The 12,073-nt window shown below is 37.9% G+C and overlaps 1 protein-coding gene across 1 annotated transcript in view; it reads left to right on the top strand.

Moving 5' to 3' along the window:
- Positions 1-12,073, top strand: part of KLKB1 (kallikrein B1) — a 40,190-nt gene that overhangs the window by 15,160 nt on the left and 12,957 nt on the right. Inside the window, exons 2-5 of the mRNA XM_045879678.3 lie at positions 3,238-3,296; positions 7,735-7,897; positions 9,281-9,387; positions 11,695-11,854. Coding sequence (XP_045735634.1) covers positions 3,239-3,296; positions 7,735-7,897; positions 9,281-9,387; positions 11,695-11,854 — 488 coding nt within the window. The 5' untranslated portion in view covers position 3,238. The remainder of the gene's footprint in view (positions 1-3,237; positions 3,297-7,734; positions 7,898-9,280; positions 9,388-11,694; positions 11,855-12,073) is intronic.

Below are 12,073 nucleotides of genomic sequence, written 5' to 3'. Positions count from 1 at the left end.
TTAGAGACTCAGGCCTTTTAAAAACAAACAAACAAACAAACAAAAACCCCACAGGTTCTCTGAAAGCTCCCATGGCAGATCACCACCCTGCCGCCGGCCCACCCTCCCACCCAAGGCGCCTGTCTTCCACTAGGGACTCCTCCACTCCCTCCCCCCAGAAGTGTCCAGTTCCAAACCCTCTCTCTCCAGGCCACTGTCACTTCAGATAATAAAGCTTCTATATTAGTGTTCTCTCGCTGTAACAACTGACTGCAATCTTAACAGTTTAAAACAACCCTAATTTATCCTTTCTGTGGTCTAGATCTAAGATCAGTAGGTGGGCTTAGCCGGGTTCCCTTTTTGATATCTCACAAACCCCACATCAAGCGGTGGGTGTCATGGGAAGAATCCTCATCCAAGCTCATTCGGTTTGTTGGAAGCATCAGAGGCCACTCTCAGGGCTTTGCTGCAGGTCCTCATCCATGTCAAAGCCAACTACTCCCCCTTCACACCTGGGTTCTGCCTTCTCCTTAGGCTAACAGCAGAAGAAAACCATGCTTTCAAAGAGCCCCCAGGATGGGATTAGGCCCCCACATCATCTCCATTTTGATTAGCTCAAAATCAACTCTTTAGCAATCCTAATTGCACCTGCAAAATTGCTTCTGTCACATAACACCGCATGATCATGGACAGACAGGGCATCTCATCCTACATTCAGTCCCCGGGATTAGACCGGGAAATCTTAGGGAACATTTTATAATTCTGCCTACCATTGCCTCTTTTCAACTTATTTCTGATTTGGCTCTTCTAAAAAGAAACTGTTAGTTTTGTTGTATTACTAGAACATAACTTATGTTTTGCTGTAAGAGAAGTTCAAATGGAACACAGAAGTATGTAAAAAGGTTAAAATCTGTAATCTCACTTTTTAGGGAAACAACCTCAAGGGTTTTTGCTGTGCTTTGGAGGCAAGGTAACTTCATTCCACTCATTGTTTTTTCTGTTGAGGCTGGTAACAGATGAGATCCCAAACTTAAATTCTTTTATATTGCACAAGGCAGAGGATTCTTTTTGTTGACTGCTGGTGTACTAGTTGATACATTGAATCTACAAGGTGGCACAGCATGCATATTTGAAATATGCTACTTCATTACAGCCAGAAAATATTTTATCGGCAACATTATACTACATTTTTAATAAGCACAGTTCTGCATTGCAGCAATATGCATAAAATATTTATATAAGAATCAACTCCCTAAAAATCTAACTTACTAAGCAGAATGATGTACTATAATTTTGAGGGTTAGAAAACAAAGGAGATATAGTGGACAAGTGAATATGGTCTTTAAATAGTTTAAAAAGCACACAAAAAAAGAGAATAAATTATTTTGTATGGATCTAGTAAGTAAATCTAGGACTGAAGGATAGAAGTTGCAAGAAGGGGGTACCTGGATGGTTCAGCTGACTCTTGATTTTGGCTCAGGTCATGATCTCAGGGTCGTGAGACATGCCAGCCCTGGAGAAAACTATTGAACAGCTTTGGGAAGGAGGCAGACCCAAGAAGTCAGCCCCGCATTGGGCTCTGTGCTGAGCTTGGAGCCTGCTTAAAGATTCTCTCTCTCCTTCTCCCTCTGCCCCCGCACCCACCCTGCTCCACACACAGGCTAAAAATAATTATTTATTTATTTATTTATTTATTTATTTATTTATTTATTTATAAAATATTAAAGTAGTTGCAAGAAGGTATATTTCAGTATATAAGGATACTTTTTATTAAAAATAAAAATAAATAGAACTCCCTGGGCAGGAACAGATTTCTAGGAAAACCAGTATATTTTTTTCCAGATGAGGCATCCTGACTGCTAAGAGTGTTATATAGCAGGTTTCAGCTTACTTCATCTGAAAAGCACCAGATAGTAAACCTTTTCTGCTTTGTAGGCCATACTGTCTGTCACAACTCCTTAACTCGGTAGTTGTAGAATGAAAGCAAGTATAGACAATTACATGAATGAATGGGCATGGCTGTGTTCCAGTAAAACTTTATTTACAAAAACAGGCACCGGGCCAGGTTTGGTCTGTGAACTGTGGTTTGTCAACTCCTGCTATATATCATTTCCTAAACTGGGTGAGAAAAGGACCTAATCATCCTCCAATTCCCTTCCATACTCAAAACTTCAGTGTTACATGCTTCTTTGATGAGGATGTGGAAAAGCATAGATATCATTAGTCAAAAGATCCTTCCAGATCCTTCCACAGCCATTTAATTCCCCTCTACCCATACCCATTCCTCATTCAGTTGTCATCCAGGTAATTGCAATGGGAAATTTCAGTTAAATGAAATTTAAGCTGCATGACTCCAAATAACGGGGAATGCTATGCACATTTTTAAATATGGAAATCTGGGCATGCATTGTGGGGCCCTAAAATGAAATAGTTAATATATTAAATAGCTGAACACAGGAATGGGACCTTCATGGAATATGTTGACAGGACAAAAAGTTGAAACTGTTGGCAGAAAACCAAAGTCAATATCAGAGCCAAGCAAATACTGCGTGCAGTGCCCCGTTAGGAGAGCTGGAGGACCATCCATTTTTAAGTGGCGGGAGACACCCTCACCTCCAGAGCCAGAGAAGCAATTGGGCTCTCAGGTAGAGAATTTCTATTATTCTGATTGCTTCCAAATAGTTGTGTTTTTTTTTAATTAAGCATAATTCTACTTTGAGAAGAAGCTATCAGTATATGTTCTAATTTCCAGTGTATTTATAGAGTGTAGAAGAAACTGATATTCTTCTATATGAAGTCTTTTAGCATAAGATATTTTAAAATCAAAGAGAATATTGACTGCTTTAAAATTTTTCAATGGGCATTAGTATTTTGAGAGCTTTTCTTAGGGATTCTGGACCCTAACCATTATTATTTGCCATTATTTATTGCCATTATTTACAATCAGTTTCTTTTTGTTCAAGTCAAGAGGTTTCACAGCCATTTAATTCCCCTCTACCAGTTCCCTTTCCATAATTATCAATAATATCGGCAGTAAGTGAGCAAGGAACACAACAGTAGTCTAGAGATCTCAGTTTGTATCTTGTGCCAAGTCTCCAGCATAAAATATTCAGAAAGCTCTTGTTCCCTGTGCTGGTAATTATGTGCTTAGACTTGCAATGCAGACATTTATAAGAAGATCACTATCACCTTAAATGAAGGTTCATGTTAAATATGATGTTACCAGCAGGGTCACGCGTGTGTTGCTTTCTCTTTTAGGATGATTTCATTCAGGCAAGCAGCTTATCTCACTTGCTTCTTTGCTACCGTTTCCTGTGGTGAGTGGATTCTCTCTAAGATCTAAAGTTGTGTGTGGGAGAGAAATAGTTAACAAGACATGCCAGCCCTGGAGAAAACTATTGAACAGCTTTGGGAAGGAGGCAGACCCAAGAAGTCAGGACACAAGTCCTTTTACTATCCAGGGGCAACTGCCACTTCTCAGATGTGTTGCCTGAGATATACCAGGGTGGGGGAGCCCGGAAGTGAGAACGTCTTTGGGCATGTGTGAGCAGAAACTGCTGTTGGCAAATAACTCTCTACAAAAAAGATCTTAAACACTCAGCCCTCTATTTTTATTATCAATATATTTTAAAAATCAACTTTATCTGAATATCCAGCGTGCAGACATTTTAGAGTGTCTGGATCCAACCCAAATGTTGTAATAGGTACCGGGTGCGTATTTTTACTCTTTTAGGCCACTGGGGAACTGCTTCAGAAATGAAAGTATTTGGCTTAAATTTAAATTAGTAAATCATCCATTTGGATAGTTTTGATTTCAACACCAGGTTTTGAACGTATTTCTCTCTCTAGCCATTCCACTAAATTTTCAGGGACTAAAGATGATTCTGGACACTGTTTTTCATCAATCGTTCTGGAATGGAGTTTTCTCTGAGCAACCATTATGGGTAGATTCTGAGTCTGTGCTGACTTAACACGGCCATACCATAATGGTTATTTACCTACCTCTCAGATGTATGGCTAAGATAAACACCTTTTGGATAAGGGTTACATTTGTAAAGAGATATAATTTCTTCAGGAAGAAGCTGTTTTTCCCCTCCTAAACCAAAATCCCCCCCATGTTTAATTGCTTTTTTGAGCCATGATCATTAAATCCATTGAATGCTGAGGAGTAGAAGCCAGAGATGCCATAGACCATGGCCACTTCAGTTTTATCTTTTTGGCAAAAAAAAAAAAAAAAAAAAATTATGATCATCCTAGGAAAATTAGAGGTGCAGGTAAGCAGAAAATGAGAAACTGCCTATTATCTGTAGTCTTATAACACAGAAATGGCCACTGTTAAAAATTTTTTTTGGTCTTTCAGAAATTTTTCTACACATGTCTATTTACACATTTAACAAAGATGTTATTAATTATAGATACTTTGTTTATAACTTATGTTTCCCATTTATAGCTGTCTTTTTATACATATCATGTTTTTTTGGAGCTTAGTAATCTTCCCTAGTCATGGTATTTTTGTATACACATTCTTATACACACATTTATTTCTGTAGAATAAAATTTTGGAAATAAAAATGTTAGAAAGGTGTGAATATTTTGGAAGGTTTTGTGATGTACATCATGTAATTATCTTTCAAAAAGGTGATTCTCCAGTTAACCCTCTCCACCAGCAGATAAGAATGATCATTTATCCCACTTAGGCCAACTCCAGTAGTTGTCTATATGACTTGATATATATTCACCTTTCTGGAAACTGTATCCTAATTTGTTTCTGGGAAACTGCTGCCTCCAAGTTTGGGTCTCTGAGGTGGTGACCCAAGCAGTAAACAGGGGCACACATCCTGCTGGCTACAGTGACCCGATCAGAGCCAAAGGTCTGCAACGAGACCTTTGCTTACACTTCTAGAAATAAGACTCTTCTTCTTACTATTAATTCCAATTGACTTGAACTATTGGAGAATGCAAAGCCCTGAGCTTCTGGCACCTTGCCACTCTGTGGATCCTGAGAGCAACAGTAACAGAGCAAAGGGATGAAGACAAATTCAATCTTGATGGGATCAGCCCAGTACCCTGTCCAGTGATTCCTGAAGCCAAATCTGCCATGGACTTTGGCCTCTGAACCAATACATTTCATTTATACTAAGTCACATTGAACTAGGTTTTTTATCATTTGCAGCAAAATCAGTACATCAACATTGGTAACTTAGATAATTAAAAATTTTTGCTAATCTGGTGAGTAAAATGGCATCAGCTGTTTTAACTTGACTGTATTTATGATTCTTACCAATTTTTCTTATACTTACTATTTGCTTGTGTTTCTTTTGTAAATTACCTTTTCATATCCTTTGCCCATTTTTTTAAAATGTAGTGTTTTCTTCTCCTTATCGATTATGTAGTTTTTTTTTTTAATAAGACCAAATAACCTGCCCAAAGTCCATGGACATATGAGACAGTGTGACATTATTTTATGTTATGGGATAACTTAATGTAACAGTGCTTTAAAACACTCTAAAATACAATAGGAACAAGCCCATCCTCGTTATTGTCACCACCATTATCATCATCATTTCCAACTTATGAGGATAAGCAAGAACACCTATTAGAAATTTCCTCCCAGCCTGTTCCAAAGTTGGTGTGTTTCAGTTGCCCCATTCTATCAGCCAAGTCACATGGCAGTTCACAAAGGCTTAGTTGCAGAACGGAAACTCCCAGGCTAGCACAGGGTATTGTTTGTACTCATGTTTGTGCACTGGGATGGGGGAGGATGGCTGCTTGGTAACTAGGAATCAGCCAAATACACCAATTATTTAAAACACAGGTTACTTTGCAGTTAGCGTTGTCACTGGACCAGCTATTCAGGGTTCTGTGTGTATCTGAAATCTAGGCCTATACACCTGGCAATTTGTATTCCCATAAGCTTCCACCTGAAGGGATCTCTGCTTTTTCTAAAAATGAAACTTACCGAAGGGTTAATCATCTTAGCCACACCTCCGAGAGGAAGAAAATCGATCTTGCTGGGTTAGGTCATCCTAATAGAGCTCAGGGCTAGAATCCCCAGAGGTGTAGGATAGTGCAGAGGAAATTCTAATCTTCAGTGCTTAATGAAACATGTGTCTAAGCTGCCCATTCCCCGAAGGGCAATACAAAAATAGACGTCCTAGGGATGGACAAAGCTGTCATTGGAATATCCTGTGGTTAACAGACAGTTGACAGACAGATAAATGCACTGCCTGAGTTGGAAAAGCTTATTAAGCTGACTTTAAAGCGGGTCTTTCAAGGTAAACTCAAATTCATGTATTAAAGTTTACTTTTAATATATGAAACAGTGGAACAGTAAAGGTAGCACTTAATACTCTAATAATATGTGGGATGCAGGGTACTTTAGAACTGTGAACAATTCCAAACAGCAAATAGTTCAGAATGGATTTTCAATTTAGCATATGCATGCATTTGCATTTTCTTGTAGAAATCGAGCAAATAAACGTACTTATCCCAATAAGTACCCAATAACTCTTGGTTTGTTTAAATTAAACTGAGATGAGGAACAATATTTGACATCGCACACTAGAAAAGGGAACAGGATTAGGAATGAAAAGAGCTAGGTTTCTCTCCTAGTACATTCACTAGCCATGTGGGTCTTTCGCAAGTCTGTATTGCCCTGAGACTCAGTTACTTAACTTCTTTCTGTAAAAACAAATCAAAACAAAACAAAAAAGTCAGAGGCATATACTGAAGTCTGTCTCTAACTCCCCTTACAGAGCTATTTGTTATGAAGGGTTTTGAGAAAGAGATCCTACATTGTTTTTTTTTTTAATGTGTTTATTTGACTATAGTTGACACATAATGTTATAATAGTTCTAGGTGTACAACATAGTGATTCAACCTCTCTGTACATTCTATTCTCCACACAAGTCTAGCTACCATGTCACCATACAACACTGTATAACAGTATCATTGACTATAGTTCCTATGCTGTGCCTTTTATGCCCATGACTTATTTATTCCATAACTAGAAGCCTTTTATTTTATTTTATTTTATTTTATTTTATTTTATTTTATTTTATTTTATTTTATTTTAAAGTAGGCTCCATACCCAGCATGGAGCCCAATGCGGGACTTGAACTCATGACCCTAAGATCAAGACCTGAGCTGAGATCAAGAGTTGGGCGCTTAATTGACTAAGCCACCCAGGAGCCCTGGGTATTATTTTTTTTTAATATTTTATTTATTTATTTGAGAGAGAGAGAGAGAGCACAAGTAGGGGTGGAGGAGAGGAGAGGGGCAGAGGGAGAGGGAGAAGCAGGGAGCTGGCTGCAGGGCTCAATCTCAGGATCCTGAGATCATGACCTGAACCAAAGGCAGATACTCAACCAAGTGAGCCACCCAGGTGCTTCCCTGCCTGTTATTTTTAAGTCATGGTATTTTCATAGCATGTTAGACTACAGGGAGAAACCAAGCTAGAATTGTGTTTTCTTGTGGATAATTTATGTGCAAATTATCCTATGATTTTGTAAAAATCAACCAAGTTTTTTTATGTAGAAGTACCCATAGAATGACTTTAAATAACATTATGCCTTGTTGAAATAGTCACCTCAATATGTTTCATTCTACCTCTGTAGTTAAAGTCCTGTTGTAAAGCTCTTTGGGTGTTTAGTGGAGGAAATAAGAAGGTTCAGAACACAGATATAGTTCTATCAAAATAATTATTCGCATTCATTGCAAATTAATGTTTTTTTTTTTTCAATTATTGTATCACAGGATGCCTGACTCAACTGTATAAAAATACCTTCTTCAGAGGTGGAGACCTAACCGCCGCATACACCCCGAATGCCCAACACTGTCAGATGATGTGCACGTTCCATCCTAGGTGTTTGCTCTTCAGTTTTCTTCCTGAAAGTTCCACCAATGACACAGGCAAAAGGTAAAAGCTGATATGTCGTTATTGGAGAAACCAGTAATTTTGCAAAACAGAACGAGTTGTGGACAAAAAGGTGTAGATATTGCAGGGTTATGTTTCTCAAATGAGGTCCAAGGGCCAGCTTCACTGGAATCACCTGGAGTGGTTCTTAACTGCTAAACATTCCACAAGGCACAGGGAAGCCCCCATGACAAAGATTTTCTGGTCCCAAATGTCAATAATGCAGACGTTAAGAAACCTGCATGTCAAGCAGTTGCTGCATTGACCTAAAGTCATAGACACTGGGCAGTGTCTATCCAAGGCCTCAGGAAGAATGCTTGAAAATCATTGGGTTGAGTGATTGTCTCGAGAAAGGGTCTAAAAATGGGTGACTATTTCACCTGAACAAGGGAACATACTATCTGACTCAGGATTGTATTTGTGGATAGCACAGTCCTAAGAAGGTATAATGGAAGGCAAATATTTTGTTGAGAATGTCACTGAGTAAGATCCAGAGCTTGTGACCTCGGGAAAGGTCTGTTCTGAATGGGCCTGTAGCGGGCACCTGTGATATGATTAGTGTGTGTGTGCATGTGCATGCGTGCATGTGCGTGTAAGTGTGTGTGCATGCACATGCAAATATATATTATTAACTGGCATTTTGGAAAAGTAGGAGTCCTGAAAAAATAGCCATTGAAGATCTTATGAGGTCATAAAGTTGACTGAGTGTAGCCATGGTTTCATCACAATTTTCTCTCACTTTGATCAATATCCAGAATGAGCATTTCTTCATTGTTCTCATTTCCATATCCATAGGTCTTTTCTTTTATCTTAACTCCATTTGAATTTAAAAACTGGGAATTAGATCATCACCCCCTGATTCTACATGTTAAACTTGTACAGAAAACCCAGACTCTGTGTGAGAGGGATCAACTTTAAGTTGAGTTAGGTTCAAGAATCTTTGTGAAAGATTGCCATTAGGATAGACATTAAAGACAGAATGAAGTCTACCATTAGTGGGAACCTAGAAGGAGTTAGTAAGTAAGCTGAACATCATAGATCCAACTCTCATGACTGATTTAATTTCTTAAGTAAAAACAATCACCAGGTGAGAACATAATTCCCCAAATTGTAGGAACACGGGAAAAATCATTATCTCTTTAATATGATTGACTTTCTGTACTTAAAAGTGTTTTTTAAGAAAGAAAAACAATGCTGAAGTTAGGTATTACAAAGACTGTTAGATTTTGTGGAATTTCCTCTAAGAGTGTTCTTTCCAGCAAGCATCAGAGAAGCTCTATTATTTTCCTTATTCTACCATATTTATTAGTGTATAAAAAACATTAGACATCTCCTCAATGTGTGTTTATTATTCTACTTTCTAACTGAAAGTACTTTTAAAAACAGATTTGGTTGCTTCTTGAAAGATAGTGCTTCAGGAATCCTGCCAAGAGTGTCACGGACAAATGCAATTTCCGGACATTCCTTAAAGCAATGTGGTCATCAAATAAGTGGTAAGTTGTCGATTTCAGAGATAAATCTGAGCAAATAATGGGTTTACCTTAAAATGTCTTCTGCATAAGCTCTGTACTGCCGTGGACATTCGAAGGGAGCACTCAGAAAGATAGCAGAGATTAACTGGATGTATCCTCCATCTCGTCTTTATCAGTTCCAAGCTCAAGGAACCTCTATTGCTTATGAGGTTAGCACTACAGTGTAAGATTTGTAGAAAGTGAATACACATTCAAATGATAGCTGCCCCCTTCTCCCACCCCCGATTGCAGATAAAAATCTTAAAGAGAACACAGAGAGCGTTTCTATCCCTGTTTTACTTGAGATAATTTGCACACTCGTGGTTCTCAGCCAGGGCTGATTTTGTCCTTCATCAGGGGACAACTGGCAAGGACTGGAGACATTTTTGGTTGTCACAACACAGGGGAATGCTACTGGCATCTGGTAGACAGAGGTCAGAGATGCTGCTAAACATTCCACAAGGCACAGGGAAGCCCCCATGACAAAGATTTTCTGGTCTCAAATGTCAATAATGCAGAAGTTAAGAAACCTCATTAAGCCCCCAAACTGAAGGTCTGGGCTCTGTAAATCTTGCTAATGAAAATCATACTTCTTAGAAAAAAATGTGAGGGCTAAGAGGCCAGGAGATTTAAATTCTGACACTTATTGCTACTAATGTCTTGGGAAACAATTTCTAATCCTATCCTAATTTAAGGGAGATGAACTATTTCTCTGACATAACTGATTTGAAAGTGAGAAGTACTGAAAAGATTCTCAACTGATGGTCTGGCAGAACCTTGAAATAAACATGCTGTGACTGTATATCATTGCTATTTTACCTTTACTATTTACAGTTAATTTTGTAGTTTCAAATTTCAGGTGTTTTAAAGTTTTCTATCCTCCCTTCCCCATTAACACGACTCCCTCAATACGTATGTGTGCTTTGTGCATGCATTTGTATAGGAACCAGTCCTTAGTTAGGAACATAGAGATCTGACTTAGCCAATATGTAGTTTACCTGAGGACGAGTACATGTCCTATGTTATAAGATCAAATTCATATCTTAATACAACTTAGGGCAAATCATTCGATTAAGCATTATTTTTAATTATGCCATCATAGTAAAATTTAAAGAACAGTATTTTGCTTTTCTCAATACTCCTAGTTATTGTTATTTTTTTCTCAAACTTAGTCTTACAGAACTTATTTAATGTTCCCTCCTAACTCTCCCTGAGTATCTCAAATTAAAGTGAATAATTGCTCCCAAGGACATAGAGTCCCTAAACTTGGGACCAATTTTGGTTTAAAACATTATAGATAGGTTTATAGCTTTCCACTGATCATAAAGAAAAGTTTTTAGTTTGTAAGTATCCTATCCCAACTCAGCTGATTTTTTTTTCTCATGTACAGCAGAATTGGAAAGAGACTTCATTTCTAGAATCTACAAACTCCTATGTGCATGAATCACTGTGAATTATCCACTGCCCTGCCCACCTCAATATATAGTTTTTCCTACTAGTTTGTACATTTTCTGTCATTACCATCATTAAATCTAGCTTTATGACTTTTTCAACGTCTTAGGAGTGGAACATTACGTACAGCAGATTATGGTTTATACTGCTGATTTCCTTATCCAAGGGTCTAACTAACAAATCTGAGTGCTTAAAAAAAAAGAAAAAAGCCTAAATCATAAATCTGGTTCACTATCTGTCCAAAGAATTACCTATATTTTTTCTTTTCAACTGAAAGTGGAATTTAACAAAATTTTAAAGCAAGAATAAAGATGGTTTCATCATGAATATACAAAACTCTTCACCTTTTATAATGATTTGACACATAGATGTCAATGACAGGACCTACAATGAAATTCACAATCAGACAGAAGTAGGTGAAAGCTGAGAAATAAGCAAAGAGATAGAGAAGCTCCTTCACTCAGTGCAAGAAATTGAGGGCACATCAGTTTGCTTAATAATGCAGATCCCTCGCACAATCATCAGGACCCTCACTATTGTAGCTTTGTCTGTCTTCCATTGCTCATTGATAATTTCAGGGTGAAATATTACCTATATAGTTGCACATACCTACAGTTTTGGAAACAAAGTAACTCCTTCTCCATGCTAGTGCTCTAAAACATATTGGAATGTGTTTAAGTAGAGTTTGATAATGTCGTGATGTAATGAGAATTCTAAATCCCCTAATTAAAAGAGCAGTTGTGAAAAACAGAATCCTTCAAAACTACCCTGCCTAATGGATGATCTACTTCTAGAAGGAAACTGACCAAATTTGCTCTGTGTATTTTATTTGTACAGCTTGCCACCGAGACATTCATAAAGGAATTGATATGAGAGGAGTCAATTTTAATGTCTCTAAGGTAAAAAATGTTGAAGAATGCCAAAAAATGTGCACCAACAGCATCCACTGCCAATTTTTCACGTATGCCACTGAAAGATTTTACAATGCAGCGTACCGGTAAGTACATTCATAGTGTTTGTTCTTTCTGATGGTGCTTTTAAGATTTAATTGTACTCTTTGTAAACTTTTTCCCCCAATGGAAGACCAAATAGGGCTTTTAGACCTAACCACTCTGCTTATTTATTTACTCGGTTCTGGTGTCATTTTGCTAAGGAGAATAATTTCCATTTTGGGGAAGTGAGGGTTTGGTTGAAAATGTCTCCCATCCCATTCTCA

The sequence above is a fragment of the Mirounga angustirostris genome, unplaced genomic scaffold (assembly GCF_029215605.1).
Source record: "Mirounga angustirostris isolate CCGP_5_RB_7025 unplaced genomic scaffold, mMirAng1.0.hap1 SCAF_2, whole genome shotgun sequence".
NCBI lineage: Eukaryota > Metazoa > Chordata > Mammalia > Carnivora > Phocidae > Mirounga > Mirounga angustirostris.
The sequence above is the reverse complement of the archived record's forward strand: the minus strand, read 5'-3'. Positions and strand labels throughout refer to the sequence as shown.